The sequence below is a fragment of the Lactuca serriola genome, chromosome 8 (assembly GCF_051521515.1).
Source record: "Lactuca serriola cultivar US96UC23 chromosome 8, Lser_US96UC23_V15, whole genome shotgun sequence".
NCBI lineage: Eukaryota > Viridiplantae > Streptophyta > Magnoliopsida > Asterales > Asteraceae > Lactuca > Lactuca serriola.
In genome coordinates this window covers 185,034,268-185,056,857 of record NC_136415.1, presented here as the reverse complement: position 1 = coordinate 185,056,857, position 22,590 = coordinate 185,034,268, and the positions used below count along the sequence as shown (strand labels likewise).

Sequence of the window (22,590 nt, the reverse complement as noted above, 5' to 3'; positions counted from 1 at the left end):
GATTCTATGATTCAGTGTGCCAAAACACACACTGACGAGAGTCTAAAAATCTTTGCCGATGGTTAGACCAAAACACCAAGGTTTATCACACGCAACAATCCATTCTTTACCCTCCTCTTATTCAGTGTCTAATGATTCAGTAAGATAAACCACTCACTGATGAAGTCACAACACTCTGTGCCGATGGTTAGATAATGTAACTAGTATCTATCACACGCACCAATCTCCTTGCTAGCCCCGATTAAGCAAGTTGTACCTTGAATTGACGGAGAAATATTTTCAGCATGTAACTTTTGTGACACTGAGCTCAGCGCTTCCGCAAACACTGATTGACGTTTCACTTTCAGTCAACGGCTCTTTTATCCAACGACTATTTTCTACTCTGACAGACTGTTACGATGCGCCGTTATTCTTAATGAAGATAATCATCACCTTTTTAATGAAGATAATCATTACCTTTTTAAAAACCCCCTTTCATTCCATATTTAAATCTCTTTCTCCCTTGGTTTAATTTTTCCTTCCAAAACCTTGAACTTTTCTCAAAAACCCTAGAATCCTCAAATACTCTCAAATGGCGGCATCTCTGTTCACATACTCCTCAACCTCTCGAAGAGTCGTTCCTGCCCCAAACTCTCCTCCACTTCCAATTCACATCAAGGCAACCAATGTCGTCTTCAACCCTGACATTCCAGAGGTTCATCGAGGTCTTGGACTCGATGATTTCGTCAATTTCTTGGCTTCTTGCCGCCTTCGATATGCAATCAGTGATGTACCGTCCGAGTTCTTCCCTGAACAAGTATGTGAGTTTTACTATACCGCAACAGTTAATGAAGAAAACAATGCCATCACCGGAACCATTGGCCATGGCAGACACTCTGTCTTCATCACCGCAGAATTACTCAGTGCTGCTCTAAGGTTACCAATTTTCGAACCCTTTTCTGAACCTCCAACTATTGAAAGATGTAAACGCATGTTTGATCAACTGGGCTATGATCATTCAAAGGCTGGTACTCGATCAGCTCTTATTTTGCGTCAGTGCATGACCCCAGGCTGGAAGTTTTTCACTGGTGCATTATGCAAGTGTGTGGGTCACAAGTCTCGCAGTGGTGATCAATTGAGCAATTATGAGCAACAAATCGTCTGCTCCCTTCTTCTCAACAAAAGATTAGATTATGGGGCACTATTCTTTGATCATCTTGTTCAGCTTCTACGTGCAAATGTGCGTGCTGATCATGTTCCCTTTCCACGCTGGATTGCCCTGGTGTTCGACAAATTCTTCGCCGCTGCCTACTTTTCTCACTCTGGGAATCCAATCCAATGCCCTCGAATGTCCGTTCGTATGTATCAGGATGATCCTTTGGATACTGACATTGGAATCTCCGATAGGATGAGAGAATGGATTGCCAATCCATACACTGTGCCTTCTCTCACCGCTAACACTGATGAAGGAGGTGCTGATGGTAATCATATGGATCATGCTGATCAAGAGGTGGACCATTATGATGGCGGACATTTCTCCCCTCAACTTTCTCATCACCTCATCTCGGACAATGGCAAAGCCTCCTCAGCACCACAGGATTCCATGCCTCTGGGGGAGCAACCATCTCAGGGGGAGCATCCATCGCAGGGGGAGCATCCATCGCAGGGGGAGCATCCATCGCAGGGGGAGCATCCCTCACAGGGGGAGCATCAGTCTCAGGGGGAGCATCCATCCCCAACAGCTCACCACTTCTCTCCAATGATGCAACCTAGCTCTCCAGTTGCCCCAGGTACCTCAATGGTTCAAATTCCCGCTTCAGCATTTTCTGAACTGATGTCACTAAGTCGGGACATGAGTCAGCGTCTGCTTCATATTGAGGCTGATGTTCATCAAATCAAGGAGGTTCTCTTACTTACTCCTCCCTCTAGTCCCAAATCTGATGATGATCAAAAAGGGGGAGATACTGATGATGATGCTGATGCTGATAATCATGCTGATGGTGAACCAAATGCTCATGCTGATGGTGAACCAAGTGAGAAAGACACAGAACCTACTGACAACACTATCTTTCAGCATGAATCACCCAACCCCATTCCTGAATCTGATTCTGCGGGGCATAATAGTCCAGCAGGTACTGAAAAATTGTTTGAAGACAGTGAGCATGATGAAGAGCATGATGAACCTGATGATGAATGTCAAATTCTTGACATGAACTTCATTGATCCTCTCATTCCAGTTCAGCAAGAAAACTCAGATGACCTTGAAGAATCTCATCCGATATCAGTCGATCCTATTGCTGATCCCATCATTTCGGTCCAAGGAGAGGATTCGGACATTACCAGTGAAGAATCTCATCCGCTGTCTCGAAAGCAGAAGGTAGCAGATACTGACTTGGATCATTCTCAAACTGATACTTCTTCAACTGTGAAGAAACCTAAGTCCATTGTCAGTATTTCAAACCTTGCCACTGAATGGAACATGTCCCCTGATCAAGTCAAGCAAATTCTTGATGAAGCCAATCGAGCTCAGCTTCTAAAGAACATTGCTCAAGCTGATGAATCTCTTATTCAGCACAAACTTCAGGCCAAGGGATCTTTTGAAGCTCATATGCAGAAGTTCCTGGAATTTCAGTCCAAGACTCCGTCTTCTCAACCTCCTCCTAGCTCTAGCAAGCCTAAGACTGACAGTGTTCTTGACCGGATTGATCGAAAGAGATTTTAAGATGTTTTTAATCGGCGAATGTGTGGAGATAAGATCGTCAAAGTCAAAGCTTCTAAACCTCGAAACGAGAAAATCCTTACGTTGCTGATCACTCGTCAAGGTCCTCAGCACTCATATACTGAAGTTGTCAAGAGGGATGAGCTGATTAGATATGGGTATTCGGAATGGATGGAACTGCTCGATCTTGCATCCAAGCAAACCTCAGCTCACTCTTCAGAACTGACTTGTGCTCTGCATCTGCTGATCAAGAAAGTTCAACGTTTGGATCTTGTTCCTAAAGAACGGCCTCAACATCAAGGCCAAAGGTCGTCAGTTCCTAGATCTCGAAGAACCAAGTTTCATGTTGATGGTGAAGATGTATTGGTTCTAGACTTTGGTGCTGGTGTAATTAACAATTCACTTCCTCTAGGTGTTGATCCGGTTCAACATCAATTCATCTCAGCTCCTGAACACGGGATGTTCTATCTCGACAAAAACAGGAGGATGTGCTTTCAACGAACTACTGAGATCCCAAAGGCTCCAACCACTCACCTTGTTGGCTTAAGGCAAATGTGCATGAGTCATCAAGATCTATCCGGAGAATTTCACATTCTTATTGCCATGGAGCTGCTGAACAGAAGACAGGAATTGCTGGACAGTCCTTACTGGCCAGTTAAAATTGAAGCTGAAGCTGAGTATGAAGAATTTCTTTCCAGAGGTGTCTTTATTTAGTTTGTTTTGAACATCATCATATTGGGGGAGATTGTAAGATCAAACCTTGAAATATGATTATGTTTAAAACAGACTCAGCGTCAGCACATGTCTCAGCATCAACATCAACGTTTCAGCGGATTAGTTTGTAATAGTTTAGTCAGTGCATTGTTACAGATCTTGTATTTATCTTGTTTCCATAGTTAGCCTAATTAGTTAGCTGGCATATCCCTGAATGATAGGGATTGTCTAGAATAACAGTATATATTATCTTGTACAAGTTTGTGAATGGTTACGCCTTTCACAAACCCTAATCGTCGCTTTGTGTACACGATAATCTCTTTGTGAGATTATCTTTCTTACTGAAAGTTTTTCTTCGTGAATTTCTCTTGTTCTTATTTATTGTCTTTGTTTGATATATCGATTGAAAATAAAGGCCTCATCAACAGGCCCCCTCATGTCCCTTGCCGCACTTCCCGCAAGTGCGGCCCTTCTGGCCTCCAGTCCTTGAATCGGCGGACTTGGTCTACCGGCTGTAACTGAGCCGACCGCCGATCCATCCTCTGAGACTCGGCCTCCTCCCTGGTCTGAGTCTCCAACTCAATCTCCCTCTTCTGGGCATTTTCCTGGAGCTCATCAAATGTCCGGTACGTCGATTTCGACACGAACTCCCAAATGTCCCTCCTCAGAATACCCAAATACCGGCTCATCCGAGCCTGCTCAGTAGACACCTGCTCAGGGCAGAACATCGCCCTCTCATGAAACTTCCGAGTGACCACAGTAACCAAATTAGTACCCTTCTTGAGGGTCAAGAACTCCTGAACCAGCCGTTCCCTCTCCACCGGGGGAACATACTCATCTCTGAACATGGTGGTGAACCTCTCCCAGGTCACCGCTGAAATCTCAGCAAGAGTGAAGTCCGCTGTTACAAACTTCCACCAATCTTTCGCTCCCAAGCGAAGCTGGTTCAAAGCGAACCGTACCCTCAGATGCTCCGGACATGAACACGCCTCAATGTTATCATACCATCTCATCGCAGCGATCGGATCCTGCGTCCCACCAAACTCGGGTGGCTTCGTGTTGCTGAACTCCCGGAACAACAACGAGTCACCTCCTTGAAGCCTGGCAGCAGCTACAGCGGTTGCGGCCTCAGTCACCGCGGCGTACCGCTCATCAAAAGTCTCCAACAGCGTAGTCTTGATAGACCCAAACATCTCCGAAATCTCGGCCCTGATCGCCGCAGCCACCTCATCGTAGATCATCTGACAAAGCTCCTCGTCACTCACACCGCTCGTCTCGGGTCTGTGGCGTGTCCCAACCATGATGCCTCTGAAATACAACAAAAATTATTAGAGGCCCGATCGAGCATACTCGATGACGCAACCCTACTTGTCCTCCGTTGTCCAAAAGATTCTTACCTGGAATGCCTACTGATCCGGTGTCTTCAGTAGTACGAGCCCAATACTACTGACCACACCGCATCAACATTCACTCCAAGTCCTCAACTATGGAGCTTGGATTACAAGTACTCTATTCTCATGAGCTCCTAAATGCTATCTACTCGTTCTCAAATCATCTCAGCAGCAGAAATCTCCTAGGCTAAGGCATCAGAAATCAGGCCACTCTAGTCCTAATTTGTATACCTAGCCTACTCTAGCATGCATAATGTAACATAACATATCTCATAACACATAATGTAAGGGTACTTTTGGGAATTCACCGTTCGGGCGCTGGCTGATCGTACACACGGCTCTGCTCTGTTTGTCTCAAAATTCTCTTTACTCTTTACAAAAATTTTACTTTATTATAAATTTTTTTCTCAAACCCTCAGTTTGAGTTCAGATACGCCCGAAGGTGCATCCGAATCCCTCAAACCAAAAATTTCATTTTTGTCACAACCATTTTCACATAAAATGTTGTATAAAGTATCCAATAATAGTTATCAAAACATATCGTATCCCAAGATCACAAAAATCACAACCTCTCTCTGGTGTGTACGAGTCATGCCGACGCCTTTCCACGGTCCTCGCTAGTACCTGAAACACATAACACAACAACTGTAAGCATATTGCTTAGTGAGTTCCTCAAAATACCCTTACGCACATACGCCTTTCCAGGCCATACTCTGCACGGCCTTCTGGTCCATGTGTCTCAGGGGACTTCCGTCCCAGTCCCAGTAGACCTTCCGATCCTACTCATATCGACCTTCCGGTCCATGACTCCCTGACCTTCTGGTCCATGTCATAATGCCTTCCGGCCCACATCATACATAGCATACATATCACATACATAACGCATACAAAACATGCAACTCATAGCATACAAGACCTTCCGGTCACACATAGGTACCTTTCCAAGTACAATATAGTGAGAAGACTCACCTCAGATATCTCGGTAAGTCTCTGTCTCGGTAGAAATGTGATCTAGCCTCCGCCTAATCACATAAAGCAAATACTCTCATAAATACAACTGCACTCAACCCTAAAAGTCAACCACGTCAACGGTCAAACTTTGACCCGACTCGGCGAGTGCACTAGGGCGACTCGGCGAGTCTACACGTGTCCACCGACTCTCACTTAGACCCTCTATTGGCACGTCGAGTACTCCCCTGACTCGACGATTTCCACCTGGCAAGAATCGCGGGGCCACCCTGACTCAACTTGCCGAGTTCCAAGAACAACTCGGCGAGTTCCAACTCGAACTCAGACCCCTGACTCTCCCTAACTCACCGAGTCATTCCCCCAACTCGACAAGTCCACTCACTGAGTGATTAACGGGCAACCTTCAAACTACTCGCCGAGTCTGTTCTTCAGACTAGGCGAGTTCATGCCATGCACAAACTCAAAACGACTTCTGAGGTTAGATCTATGATTGTATGGAATAGATTTATTCCATACAATCATAGATCTAGCCTCCCCAAGCATGATAATCACGTAAAGTTCGGACCTTGACACACATATAACATAGAAATGATCCAAAATGGTGATTTAGCCCCAAAAATGACATTCTAAGCTCATGACTTCCAAGATGGCTCATAAAGCTCCAAGGGTTAAGGTCTCTGGACCTCTTTGAGTCCAGATCCAAAGCACAACTCGAAAAGGGGACTAAATACTCTACATACTATTCTTCTAAAGGGTTTAAAAACCCTAACTCTATGAATCAACACTCAAAACTGGAGAAGGTCCGAAGGAATACCTTAATATGAAGCCTTTGATCTCTGAAGACACTAGATTTGCACTTCCTTTAGCCTTCTTTTGCCTTGGACACCTTCTCCTTCAAATTTCACTAACAAATGATCAACAATGGACTCTCTTCTCCTCACAAGCGATCTATGACTCTCTCTGGGGTGTGGTAGCCGCAATGGACGGCTATAAGGGCCTTTAAATAGGTCTCAAACACTGGAAATTAGGGTTTCATTAAATAGCATGGACTCACCGAGTCCACTCATGAACTCGTCGAGTCCAGCTGTGAACCCTTATACGAATCCGCGACCATACTTGGCGAGTCTAGATGCCAACTCGCCGAGTTCCCCCTCAAAACCCAAAAATAAAAGAACAAAATCTTATACCTAGAAAACCGGGTGTTACAAAATCAAAAGCCCTCGGAACTATTTCAACAACCAGTAATATCCGAGTGGAAATGGGAAAGGATTACCATGGACTTTGTGACCAAATTACCCAAGACAACTGACGGTTTGGATGCCATATGGGTAATAGTTGTCAGGTTGACGAAATCCACCCATTTCCTGCCAATAAAGGAGACATACAAGATGGATCGACTGGCGAGAATCTACATCAAAGAGATTGTGAGACTCCATGGAGTACCAATATCTATCATCTCGGATCGAGACAGTAGATTCACTTCACGCTTTTGGCAATCACTTCAGAAAGCCATGGGAACACAACACGACATGAGCACTGCTTACCACCCACAAACGGATGGTGAAAGTGAGCGAACCATACAAACACTTGAAGATATGCTCCGAGCATGTGTGATAGACTTTGGAAGGTCATGGGATATCCACTTGCCTTTAATTGAGTTTTCGTACAACAACAGTTATCACACACGCATCAAAGTTGCTCCTTTTGAAGCATTTTATAGGCATAAATATAGATCACCGTTGTGTTGGGCCGAGGTAGGTGACACTAAGCTAGCAAGAGGACAGACACCAAACAATGCATTAACAGGGCAAAAAATCATACGTGAAACGACAGAGAAGATAGTTCAAATCAGAGCTCGACTTCAAGCATCGCGAGACTGACAAAAGAGCTATGCTGATAAACGGTGAAAGCCCTTGGAATTTCAAGTCGGGGATCGGGTGTTGTTAAAGATCTCTCCCTGGAAAGGGGTGATTCGTTTTGGGAAACGGGGAAAACTAAACCCACAATACAGTGGGCATTTCGAGATTCTTGCCCGAATCGGTCCAGTGGCCTATAGGCTGCAGCTACCTGTTGAGCTCAACAGTGTGCAGCCCGTGTTCTATATTTCCAATTTGAAGAAGTGCTTATCCGATGAAACTCTGGTCATCCCACTGGAGAAAATCGAAATCAACAAGAATCTCCTGTTCATCGAGGAACCAGTTGAAATCATGGACAGGGAAGTGAAGCGTACTAAGCAAAGTCGCATCCCGATTGTGAAAGTTCGGTGGAACGCAAAACGTGGACCGAAATTCACATGGGAACGCGAAGACCAAATGAAGAAAAAGTACCCTCACATATTCTCGCATTCTCAAATCTAGCTTCAAAAAGAATTTCGGGACGAAATTCCCTCTAACGGGGGGATGATGTCACAACTAGGAATTCTAATGCTTTTGTAAACATTAACAATGATAACATTTGTGACAAAAACTTGAAGGTATGCATGATGTTTATTCACTAACACCAAATTTCCATCAAACACCCTATACAAACACTTCAAATAGTCAACAAAAGATTGGAAACCCTAAAAATCCCGGTTTAAGTCCATTACGGACTAGGATTTTCTTATTGGGCCTAATGGACCAATAAGACTCTAATTTGACTATTTTGGGCTTAGGACCCTTAAATGGGCTCTAATTAGACCCACTTGCATGAAACTTAACATTTTGGACTATAATGGGCCTAAAATGAATTATTTTACCTTTAGTGGGCCTTGTTGGGCTATAACAAATCTAATAAGCCCTAATGGGCCACAAACATATTCTATTATGCTAAATGGGCCAAAAACCTCCCTAATGGGCTATATGTCTTCGAGCATGACCAAGAATGGACCCAAATAAATTCACTTCTCCTTTCCTAGGCCCATTTTCGGCAAAAATATGAAGCATTATCCAATAAGAGACACATCACCATTACATGATGGACTTCCATGCAACTTAACCACTATGTAATCCCAAATCTCATGCACCTAGTTAACCATCACATCTTCTTTTTCCCTCCTCTCTTATTCTCGGCCGAATGAAAGAATACACATACAAACCATCTCAAACTCTCTCTAAGTATAACATTCAAGAACATCCCTACTCTTTCATCAAAAAGTTTCGAGACTTACTAGCATTTTAAGAATGTTACATCTAAAAATCACTCCAAGTTGCATACTAGTAGGTAAGATCTCACAAAATCTAAGCAACCTACTTTCTTTTGAAACTTATTCACTTCTCTTACTCCTTATTTTCGTGATTATATTTCTTAGAACCTCTTAAGTTCGAAAATCCTCTCAAAGAGTTTGCTAGAGCCAAAAGCACACCAACTTCTTTAATTTCTTCTTCAAAACCGTGAGCAATAAAGCAAGGTGAGTTCATACCCCCTTGTTTTCATTTTTTACTTGTTTTTTGGGGGAGAATACAAGTACTATATGTTGATCTATGTGTGTATGCTTGTTATATGTGATTTCTTTGGTTTATGTTGTGAAAATATGATATTATTTGTCAAATCTTGAAATCTATGGCTAAAGTGTGAAGGATACATGAACAAATAACAAAATAAACAACTTACTTGAAAGATCTAAGGGTCTTTAGGCCCAAGAAGTGAAAACAAAGTCAAAATCCTTCTAACTGTCAATTTTGCAAAAATAACAAAGATTTGGGTAAAATATGACATTTTCAGTTCTATAAGGGTAAAATGGTATTATTCACATAAAAATCCGACTTTTATGAAAATAACACTTTTCTAGGGGTCAAAAACATAAATTTCAGCATATTGGGCTTTAATTTGGGCCTCACGAGTTTTTGAGCCCAAAGTTGCGAAAAAAATGAAGTTTTGAGGGACTGAAATGGATAACTTAACAAACTATGAGTCTAAAACGTGAATAAACTATTTTTAGTGGCTGAAAATGACTTTGATGCAAAAATTGGACTAAAAATGCAAAGTTTTTGATTTTGGGGTCAAAATTGTAAAACTGATAGGATTTGAGCCAAAAATGTGAACCTTTACAAATAAAGGCTGGGAATGTGAAATGCAAAAGATAAGGGCTGAATTTATTATTTCAAATAAAGTTTGGGTCTAAAACGTCAAGAAAAACGGTTCAAGGACCAAAAATGTCAATTTTTATAAAAGGGGACTAAAAGTGCCATTTTTATAGATAAAAGGGCTAAAATGATCAAACTAAATGTTTTTGGTTCAATTAGATGAATATTAAATTATTTGGGTTAAAGATATTAAGTTTATAAGGCATGGTTTTAAATATATATACATATAACCAAAGCTTCGTTATAAATCAAACGTCAAAGTATTTTAATACTTCGAATAAACATTCCGCTTACAACAAATAGCTACATTACGAACTTAAGATCAATAAATTATAAATGGTTCAATGGTTGGGCTCAAATATCTTCTATTCATGCTATTGGGCCTTTATGACTCAATATCATGATTATTGGGCCCAATATAATCACACATGTTTATTGGGCTTCCGTTGACCCAATTACATAACCAATGGGCCTTTATCAGTTTTAACATGCTATTGGTCCTTAACGGTCCATTCTCATTGCTAATAAGACCCTAAACATCCATAATATGCTTAATGGGCTATAATGTGCCTGTAGCATACTCGACAACCTATAATAACATACAAAGTTAGTGGGCCTCCGTTGCCCTCTTCTATTCGTCTGTTTGGCTTACCTTTTATTCAAGTAAACATAAATCAGGTTATTCAATTTCAGTGGGACTTAGTGAGAAATAACGGGTGACACCAATAAGTGTCGGTCGTAGTCTGTAGTTATTACCAGAGTCTCCTGGATGGAGAGCGAGAATTTGTGTATAGATCTATATGGGGGTGACTCCCCCATACCTGAGCTGTTCGATACAGTTAGACTCGGCCAGTCTAGGGTGACAAAATCTTGATCAAAACCGGCATCCGATAAAATGCCAAGACAGGCGAATTAGTCATTATTATTCATGGTTATAATGACTCACATAGAGATCCATTACGAGCTAAGTAATCATGGGAAATCTGATTCATTCGTTGAGATGACACAATAATACAAAACTATCATATTATTTATATCGGAAAACATCCGGTTTTCCGGGGGAACAACATTATTCACTCCTACATACAGTAACTATAATAGAAGAATAAATTTTGAACAACAATCACTTTTACATGTCTCGGAATCACATACATATTATCACTTATGGGATCATCACATTTTTTTCATAAAGAGTTTATGTTTAGAAAATATCGGATTTTCTGGGTTTTACAAACAATACAAACTAGTTTTATATCAAACGTGCTTATGAACTCACCAACATTATATATGTTGAAGTTTTCAAAATAAGTTGTATTCTCAGGAAATCGTTAGACTGAAGAACCTCCAAGTGTGTTTCAGGAAATTTCTTTTGTGTAATGTTAAACATCAGACAATTTATGTTTTGGAATATGTCATGTAAACAATGTACTTGATGTGAACAAGGTCAGTTGTAATGTATTAATGCATGGTGATGTTTATGTTATGTTTCATGTATATTCATTGTGATGATATTTCAATTTAAGTCACATGAGCCCTCGGACGTTTCCGCCGTTTGGTTCGGGGGTGTGACAATAAGCATTAGATTAGGATGGAAAAGGTTTCATCATTAGTATATGAATCTCTAATTATCTTGTAATAGTCATTAAGCCCATGAAAAAGTTGAATAAGTCTTCTATTATTAAGAAATTTGTGAAGATTTGTAGCAACACCAAATCAATATGCAAGTACATCTTGAACAAATCGAAGTTCATCCCAAATTTTCATCAGTTTGGTGTAATAACTTGGAAAATCATATGATCCTTGAGAAATTGAATAAAGTTTTTGTTGAATTTGATAAATCAGAGCTCCACTAAACTGTTCTTACCTTAGATTTAGTTCACGCTAAACTGTAGAAGCAATTTGAAGAAAAAACACACTATTGGGACTGTTTTTATGAAGAAAATTGAGAATTCAACTAATTACCATGAAATTAGCACGATACCACCTAGGATATGAAGAAGAATGTGCGGTTGGTTGTGGAATCGATTCATCGACAAACCCTAATGTAACGTCCTGTTCCTGGCACGCAATTAATTTATTTAAGTATTTATTTTTGAGCTACTCGACGACTTGGTATGCCACACCCCAAAACCAAGAACGGCGGAAACGTTCTGGGGCGGAGGACGTCATGTAAAGTATCACAACACAGTAAAAGTAAACAAGCAAACAACATCATCCATTGCATTAAATATATAATTTTAATACAAGCGTGTTCTGTACAGTTATAGACACCAAAATTAATGTGAATCAAAATAATAAGATGAGTCTTGGATGCGCTCCATCTTCTCAAAAGCTGGCCTCGGTACCTGTCTACTGATGACCTGAGAATACAAGTTATTTTGAAAGAGTTTATCAACATTAAGCTGGTGAGTTCATAAGTATTTTAGTGTCGGTGTTTGTATCAAAACGTTTGAACATAGTTTTAAACAATAGTTTGTAAACATTGGTGATAAAAAGTATGTGAATGTTTGTACGTGTTTGTAAAAGTTTGAATCTCTCAGAAAAACCTATATTTTCTATTAAAACTTGCCTTCTACCAAGGCGTAACTGTTTTGTATGTTCGTTTATCGTAAAAGTGTGTAATTTTCCCAAGGGTAACTATCATTATTAAAATATAGTTTGTACATAAATGTTTAAGTGAAATAATCACTAAATGTATATAAAGGATAAATTACTGTAGTACTGTAGTATTGTAATATAGGAACTACTACTGTACTAACTACCTTAAACCGGATTTATATTAAGGTAGCATGTGATTAATTGTACCATACTATCGACTGGATAAACAACGACAAATGTAGGTCGTGAAAAGAAATGACGTTTGGCACCCGCAGACCTGCAGGTCCGGCTGTAGCTAGCAGCAAGGTGTAGGATAGTCAATCCAGTATAGATCTATACGCAAACTCACGCTCTCCCTCCAAGAGACTCTGGCTACAACTCGGACCATGACATTTAAGGCATGCTCCGATATAGTGGATCACAATTCTGTCAATGTATATATGTATATGTAATGTATTGTTACTGGTTCTAGTATCGTTGTATATGTTCTTTCTCTAGTATAATTGTATATGTTCTTCTCCTAGTATAATTGTATATGTTCTTATAGTAGTAATGTATATGATCTCATAGTAATGTAATGTATATGTTCTCATAGTAATGTAATGTATATGTTCTCATAGTACTAAGTACTGACTCATGAATGAACTGACTCATTGATCTAGCAATAGTATAAGTATGATCCTGTGTTACCCCGATGGTAACTTACTAATGATGTAACTGATACGTATGAATATGGAAGCACTTTTATGTCTATATATGCACATATGATATATAATTAATATTGAAACGACCCTCGGACGGCTACCCGACATCCCACCAGACCACATCCAAATCAAGGAAAAGGAAATAGGGCGGATGACCTTCCTAAGCCCTTTAAACATTGCTTATATATCTGTACATATATGGGCATGCAAATTATAAGAAGTATAAAAAAGTTTAAATAAAAGTATTTGGTAAGAAAAGAGTTTGTAAAACATTTTGATGTAAAACAGTTTGATAAACAGTTTGAACAGTGATAAAAATCATTGGTTTTTTAGTTATTAATCACATGTGATTGATGTAATAACTATAAGTATTCAACTTGTATTCCCCCCATAAAAGCATTGAAAACATTTAAAAGTATTTCAAAGGTTAATTAAAGGGGTATGAACTCACTTGTGGTGAGTGGATTGGATTGAAGTGTCGGTTACGGTGCTAGGTGACAATTGAAGACTTGTACACACGCACGAGCCTAGTTATCATATAATGAACATATATATATATATATATATATATATATATATATATATATATATATATATATATATATAACTAATTAGCCTTATTATAACTAATAAAATGAATTGGGACACTCTAGAACCTGAAAACACTTTGTTTCAAGTGTTAAAGTTCACAAGGATTGCATCCGAGTGTTAGTAGGGCAAAACTAGGGTGTTTGGGGTCCAAGGGTAAACTCCTTGGGAGTTTACGGTCTAAATGACCTTTACCCTAGGAGTTACGGCAGTAAACTCAAGGGTTTACGGTCTAAACTCCATTTCTTGCAACTATGGGTTGTTTGGAGGTTTAACAAATCCTTTGAAGCAATATTGCTAAGTGGTTTAGCCTTTGGAATGGACTAGGGACACAAAACACCCTCCTTGAGGTGTTTACGGCCTAAGGGTATTTTCCCTTGGGTTTACTACCGTAAACCCTTATGGGAAGGGATATTGCCTTTGTTTCAAGTCCTTATCACAACTAGGTAAACATCTAAGTTAGTTTTTAGGGCTAAGAAAGGAAAATGGCTCATTTAAACACCTTTTTGGGTGTTTACGGTTTTTGGAATATCCTTGGACCGTAAACACCTATAATTTGTGGTGTTTGGTGTTTTTCAAAGCTTAAACACATCAATGGAAGGTTTACATATGTTAAGGTAAGTCTTGGACTTCAAACTTGGTCTAAACATGTGACTTAAGTCACTTTTGGGGGTCTTTATGGTGTTTACGACCCAAGCATCATCTTGGACCGTGAAAACCTCATTCATGGTGTTCTTGACCGATTTTATTGGTGTTTATTTGATATACTAGCTTACAAGCACTCAAGGATGGAAGTACTTACTATAATGATGCTTGATTTGAGCTAAAAGGCCAAGAACACTTAGTGTGTGTTCTTGGTGTTCTTGGTGTTTTGGAAAAATCTAAACAAAATACATAAATGAATGGATGAGTAGATGCACAAACACTAGATTAAGTGTTTTACTAACTTGAATTGGTTAGAATACTTACAAGTTTGGAGTTTTGGAATTTAATGTTGGATGATACTTGAGAGAGTTTTTAGAGTTTACTCTTTTGACTATTTGGGGAGTAAACACAATGACTAGTTTCTTGGGGAGTAAACTCATACATAGGCATGAGTTTACGGTTTTTGGGTGATTCCTAAACCCAAAACATCAAAGTTTGGTCGGGTGATTCTAATACGCGAAGTGTTTGCGGTTTTCAAAAATAAAAACCCGAGACGACACTTTCTTTCGCTCGTTCGTTTAAAATAATATTAAAATAATCAAACGAACTTTATATTTCTTAAAAATAAGAAATAAAGATATTAATTCACGATACAAAGTGGTTGACTTTTAAGGTTTGACCGAATGAAAATTTCGGGTTGTCACATGGTAGCCCTAACTCGTCGAGTAGATACCAGAAAGGTCGCGGGGATTGAAGGGTCTACTCGACGAGTCCAAGCATGGACTCGACAAGTAGGTCTGCCAGTAGGAAACCCTATTTTCAGGGTTTTGCACCCTATTTAAGCCACTTAATCCCCTTTGGGCCTCCCTCACTAGCCTCCCTGTTCCCCAAAAACCCAAATTCGCTATGAGTTCCATTGTTGAGAGATTATTGAGATTTTGAGTGTGTTTTTGTGATAAAGAAGAGATTTGGAAGAGCTTGGAGCTATCAAGCTTGTGGAGGAAGATCAAGATCCATGATTCCATCCATCTTTGGCAGCCTTCTGAGGTAAAACGTTCTCAGCTTGTTAACCCATAGCTTAGATCTCCTTTAGTGTTCAATTATGGGTCTTTTTGACCCTTTTGAGTAAGATAAGTTGCTCTTCATGGGTTGTATGCTAAGCAATCCCTCTTTCCTGTGATATTTAGCCCCTAGAACCATAAAAGGGGTCTTGAATCCGTTTTTGTCCAAGCCATGGTCATGTTCATAGAAGCAGGTTGCTATAACTTGAGTTTGGGTCCATTTGAGGTGTGCAAAGCCATCAAGTCTTCAACTTTATAGATATGACCATGGAAACGACCTGGATCTGTATTTTGGAGCTGTAGAAGGGTGAAATCAATTGTATAGATTAGATCTGCAAGGGCCTCGATGAGTCCATATGGGAACTCAGCGAGTCCGTTGAAGGAACCTTGATGATGTTCATAGAACTCGACGAGTTGATTAAGGAACTCGGCGAGTTGGATGATCTTGTCCCTTTTCTGATATTGCCAGGACTCGGTGAGTCTGAAGATGACTCGACGAGTCAGTTCGACTAGTCGCGATGATAAGTAGCTTGGGAACTCGAAGAGTCATAGGGTGTCTCGGCGAGCCGAGTCGCAATTCTTGGGTTCTGAGTTCTGGAACTCGACGAGTCACAAGGCTGACTCAACGAGTTCGGTTAACTTGGAAAGTTGACCTTGACCAGGATGTTGACTTTGACCGGGGGTAAAATGGTCATTTTACCCTAAAAGAGTTATTAGTTTCTGACTAAATGTTATTATGGAATTTATAGCCGGAGAGTCGCCGGAGCAGTAGACAGGGATTCCTCACTCAGATTTCCAGCAGTCAGTCATACGAGGTGAGTTTCTTTTTAGTAGGGACGGGTCGAAGGCACCAAGGCCGACTCGTCTATATGATATTTTATTAGTTGAGTTTGGACGGGGCCAAAATCTTGTAGCAGTCTAGTGTGGGTGGGGCCCGATTCTCTTAGTATTACTTGAGCATAGATATGTGATTACATGGTAGATATACTTGTTGTCTGTGTGATACTTGTATGCATGTTAGTAGCGGAGTGTGGGCGGGGCCCGAATCTCCTAGACAACGGAGTGTAGGCGGGGCCCGAATCTCCTAGACAACGGAGTGTAGGTGGGGCCCGAGTCTCCTAGACAGCGGAGTGTAGGCGGGGCCCGAATCTCCATGAGAGTGAGCGGGGCCCGTATCTCCTAGTTGTATGATATTTGTATGGTATGTGGTAGTTTGGGGAGACTCACTAAGCTTCGTGCTTACAGTTTCAGTTTTGGTTTCAGGTACTTCCGGTAGCAAGGGGAATGGCTCGGGGTGATCGCATGACACACACCACAACATTCACCCTGAGATTGTTTTGAGACTCTGATATTTTATCATATGTTTTGTCACAGTATTTAATACGATGTTTTGAGATACATGATGTATGGTTTTCTTTATGAGTATGGATGATTTATGGTTTTATAATAATTTTCAAAACGAAATTTTTGGATCGTGTTTTTGGGGATGTTTTACCTAACTGGTTTTTAGTAGACAAGACGATGATCATGGAATGTTTTCATGGTGTGAATCTGATTCCTTTGAAGACGTTGGAAACAGTGTGAGCTTGAATTATAAAAAGATCAAAGATAAAAACAGTCACAAAACTTAAGTTGATGTTTGATCAGTGGAGTGAATCTCTGATCAGACTTGATTGTGGGAAATTGAAAGAATTTGCGAAAGACGAAATTGGATCAAGTTGTTACCATGTTAACGTTTATGAGAAAACAAGAGAGAAAGCTCAAAACACTTTTCATTGGTTAATTGTAGAAAATAAAACCAATCATAGGTGCTGTTTGTTTTTCTAAAAAAACCTCTTTAGGCCACTTTTTGTTGCGCGACGCAGCACCCGCAACACTTGCCATTTCACAATAGTTTTTTTGTAAGGTTTTAGACTACAAAACCTCTGCGTGTGTTCTGTTCCACGCAACACTTGAGTTGCATCTTCAAACACTTTGACTTTTATTTTTTCCAAATGATTTTTTTAGAAAATATGGTATAACTTGATTTTTTTTTAAAAAACTTTGATTTACGAATCTGATACATTTCTTTTTATAGTTTCCACAATTTTTATAACTGATTTTTTTAAAACTTTGATTTTTTTAATTTAATTTTTTTACCGTTTCTTCTAATAATATTTTTCAGTTTTGATTGTATATTTTTTAACATGTGTGATTCTTTTATGGATTTTCTATACTTTGTTTACAATATTAATTTTTTTTATAATTTTTTTTGTGTTATTTAAAATTAGTTTTTTTTTTTGAAAAAAAAATTGATAGCTTCTTTTACATTTTTTAGATTTTTTTAGAAGTTTTATATTTTTGTTTTTACATGTTCTTTTTAGTATTCTTTTAATGATTTAAGACTGAAAATATTAAACTTTGGGTGTTGAAAACTATTTTCAGTTTGTAAAATTAGTTTATTTAAATTTTTAGTTTACTACAGCAGCCTATAGACATTAAAAAACAAACAAACTTCTTATTACAGGCTGGAACCATTTGATCTATCTCTTTTTCAGAGGGTTGCAGATATAATCTCCAGACTTCATTGATTTTTGTTTTGAAAAAAACAAACACCACGATGGTTATGCACCATAGTTATGTACATGAACTAGAGACTATGTTGCCAAATTAGAGACTAACCAAAGACGTTTGCAAACAAAACTCTAACTAATCTTCTAGGTAAATTACAATAATGCCCTTGTATTAAATTACAAAACTATATATCCTCAAACGGACAACGAATGCTGACAAAGTTCGGTCCTAAAGCTTTCAATTCTAAAAGCCAATATTATTGACTTTTTGCAGTGTATACAGATAATCGAGAAAACCAAGAGTAGGTTACGAGTATATAGCTGTACATTATAATTAAATAATTAACCAGAACAGGTCTACATCAAGAAATCAATCTAAGAGGATGTTGAGTAAGATTTAAACGTGTTATGTATGGTTTTGTGACCGAACCCAAGTACAAACTTTCCCCGATCTTCACTCCCGATGATGTCATTCCCCATGTCTCATCATAATACCCTCCCACCACCTTTCCTTCCAAATCTAACACAATAACTCCACCAAATTTCATGAGATCGGGCATTTTACGTAGGTGCTTTAGGGTAAACGCAAAAATCTTGCGCACAAATTGGTATTTCTGTGTATACGTAAATAAAAGGGAATTGTCCTGCATATATATAGAAAAGTAGAAAACATGTCACAAGATGAAAATTGTATAGTTGCTAGAAAAAGCATGTTATTAAGAAGCCAAATTACCCATGGTAGTGCCATCCAATAGTGCCCATCGCCATCATATCGTACATTATCCGGCAACCCAGGTAAGTTCTTTGCGAAAACATCAATACATCCCTTCTTTTCCCCGTGTAAATAGTACCGAGAGCACCTTCTCCTACAATCGATAACAAATATAAATTTTAAAATCATAAAACTACTAGAAAATAAAGTAGCAGCAATGGATTCAGTTCGATGACTTTAGAACCACATTGATCAGCGGACTGAATCCATTGCTAGTAAATCATTAGTAACAAATGATAATAAATAAATTAGATATACAATGAATCAATACTTGTATTACATACATGAACGTCTCACAAAAGATCACAAAGTCTTGATTGGGTGAAAGTTCGACACCATTAGCAAAATAGAGGTCCCGAGCAATCACTTTCGTTTCTTTTGTCGTTGGGTCATAGCTCAATAACCTACCGTGAGGTCGACCCTCCATAAGGTCATTCAACGCGGACCAATAGTTATATTTATAAGTCGCGTCCGTGAAGTAAACCATACCATTTTTCGCGACCACTACACCATCTGCTAACCCAACCTTTATGCCCTCGGCCTCATCAGTTAACAACTCAATTTTACCATCTACACTTACCTTAAGTAGCCCCTTATAAGCATCGGCCACAAAAACATCACCAGATTCATCAACCGCAAGCCCTAGCGGCTGGCCGCCAGTGTGAACCCAATTCTCCACCACCGATTCCGCCACAGAAACACTCAATGTGACTCGCTTGATCCACCCATCGTGACAACCGGTGTATATGACCCCAGACTTTGGTTCATAGACTATATCCTCGGGTCCGATCAGTAGACCGGACCCCACCTTTTCCACCCCAGAAAGACTCGCTGAGTTCTTTCTGGCTGGTACGTACATGGGTTCAGTGACTTCCTGGAGCGGAAATGCTACCGTCTCATAAGTATCGAGCTGGATGACAAGCATTGCCACCACAACAATGGCCACCGTGGAAAACAGGAGGCTGAAACCCCATGAAGTGCTGCGCTTTTGAGTTGTGGTAGGTTTTAAGATTTTGGTCATCTTAACCATGTCTCGTATGATTAGAGGATTCCTCGGACGATGATATGAAGTTAGCAGGCCATTTTGTAATGTGCGCGCGGGAGTAGGTGTGCTATTTTGACTTAGGATATTGTGGTCGCGATTGGGGTGTAGTACGTGTTTATGCTATTATATTGTCATAATTTTGCTAGGAACCTTTCGTTCCACCCACTTCGAGAATCATCAGTATATATTATGTAATAATAACAATATATTATTATAGATAATTATCATTATTATTATGGAAAGTCTTGGGTTATAAAATGTATAAGGAAACGAGACGTATATCGTGACTATAACCATGCAATGACCCTGTTGACGAATCTAATATTGTTTTACATTTCCTTTAAACATAAATTATTAATTTCTTTTATATTATAAACTGATATTTTCTACTAATGTTTTTACCTAACTATTACTAGCTATAAATATATCATAAGTAAGTAGGTTTTTAGTTGGTTTAATAAGGTTTGTAATAACGATTAGATATATTTTTAAAGTTTAAAGTTTTCCACACATTATTATTATTATTATTATTATTATTATTATTATTATTATTATTGTTGTTGTAGTTGATAAATTATTATTACCGTTTAGATAATCTAAGTTCAAATCTAAGTTAATAAAGTTAAAATCTGTGTTGTAATCTAATAATGCTATAAGCTAATGATTATAACATGCATGCTATAACGGTGATATTTTAATCATTTATAGTATTTGTGTAACTGAGACAAACGTGTGAGTATATTTTGTTAATTAATGCATATAGGCTCCTCGACTAATTGCCTGTGATTCAATCTCGATTGTCTAACCATTTTTTAAGATTTTATTGTTTAACTGTACATGGTTGCGTATTGTTCCCTACATGAACACCCTATGACGACGACAATTTCGGATGCTATCCCGACGAGATGTCGTAGCCATAGGCTATGTAGACGCCTTATCGTTGGCAACCAATCTGTAGACATAGGTCAATATTGTCGTCGGCATAGATGTCGTCAGCATAGCTTCCCCCTATTGCGACGACATGTTGTCGGTACAACTTTCGTCAAACATATTTTCGGTAATTACCTGTGGCAACGACATGTCGTCAGGAAACCTATAGCGATGACATGTCGTCGTGAAAGATTTAAGCTATTACAATGACTAGTCGTCGCTATAGGTTTTTCATCGTTGTCCATTATATACCTATAGCGACGACATGTTGTAGGGATAGCTACTGGTTGTTATTTTTGTTTTTACAAATTTTGTACATTATAATTCCTGCATTTTTAACAAATCCAAAAAACATTGCAACATATATCAATTGAAATACATTAACTATGTATGATTGTTCAAATTCAAGTTTAATATTACAATAGTAGTTAACTAACATTGTTCAAAATACTAAAAAAACATCAACCATTATTATCATAATCATCATCATCATCATCTTCTTCTCCTTCTTCTTCCATCCTTTCGGAAAATTGTTGAGAGGTACTTGCTTGTGTGTTAGAGTTGAATAGAAAGTTCAGAAATGGTGATGGTTGGAAATTCGGAATACTTGACGCCAACGATGCATTATATTGTTGAAAGTATTCTTGTATTTGTTGTGCATCAAATTAGGATTGAGATTGCAGTTGAGATTGTGACGATTTGGAAGTGGAAGGCCGTTCATTTGGAATTAAACCAAAGTTGTCGGTTGGTCTCGTACCCACTCCGCGAGCATGCTCGCATCTCGTCCCAAAGGCACGTTCCAAACATTCTTCCTCGTCTACTTCTCCGCCTTCCCCAACCTCGTTTTGCAAATTTTCATATTCCTCTCGAATTTTCTCCTAAAATAAAGAAAACAATAAACAAACATTAATTAAAACAAACGACTAAACTTAAAGATTAAAATAATAATAATATTCCTTAAACAAAAAACTATAATTAATAATAATAATATATTTAAACAGCACATTTATTTCGTTTATCACTTACCCAATCTTCTTGTGCTCGACTTGTACACCAACCTGAACCTTCTTTGTAGCGTATTTGTCTCCAACCCTCAATATGCTGCGACTTGATTCCCATTTTATCCTATAATAAGTGAAAAAAACAATAAATATATTTATACAAAAGTTAATAACAATTTTAAATAATACCAATGTATTTTATTACTTCTAAATAACGTTGTTGAACATAGGATCTACATCCATGAGCACTTGTGTTTGGAAGTTTCGACCTAGTAACTTTATTTTTAACCGATGTGCGTTTGTATTTATCGGTCAAAAACAACAAATCAATCATTTTGTTCTAAGTTTCGGCGGTCAAATCAGTCGGTGGACATCTTCTTGCCCTTTCCACATTATGATATCCACCAACTCTAGCAAAATGTTTTTTTTATTTGATACTTGCGTTCTCGATAAGCTCTTTGCATATATGCATGGATACCCACTCGAAGGGGTTCCTACAAGTCTGTGCCGCGATTTCAATTTCAATTTCATATGTACCTAAACAAATTTGAATTTCAGTTTCATATAACATTAACCAAGTAAAATAACATTTTATATATACAATTTCAATTTCATATAAACCTAAAAAAACAAACAACATACATATACCAAACAAACAACACAATCATACACATACCAAACAAACAACACAATTCTATAATCATAGGATGATCAATTTCAATTTCAATTTCATATAAACTTATACATATATACAATTTCAATTTCAATAAAAATTAGAAAAAAAACTAACCTTTTTCGTTCTTCTTGTTGTGATGGGCGGATTCCGATTGTCAAAGTTGATGATGATCTTCCGGTGGT

General features: G+C 38.7%; 1 protein-coding gene across 1 annotated transcript; it reads right to left on the bottom strand.

Annotated features, from left to right (window-relative positions):
* Window positions 1-18,086: 18,086 nt before the first annotated feature.
* Window positions 18,087-19,796, bottom strand: LOC145068959 (protein STRICTOSIDINE SYNTHASE-LIKE 5-like). Its single transcript, XM_079015919.1, has 3 exons — window positions 19,041-19,796; window positions 18,718-18,850; window positions 18,087-18,628 (listed from the first exon to the last, which is right to left on the bottom strand). The coding sequence occupies exons 1-3, from the start codon at window positions 19,784-19,786 to the stop codon at window positions 18,347-18,349; spliced, it is 1,161 nt and encodes a 386-aa protein (XP_078872045.1). The 5' UTR covers window positions 19,787-19,796; the 3' UTR covers window positions 18,087-18,346.
* Window positions 19,797-22,590: the final 2,794 nt, after the last annotated feature.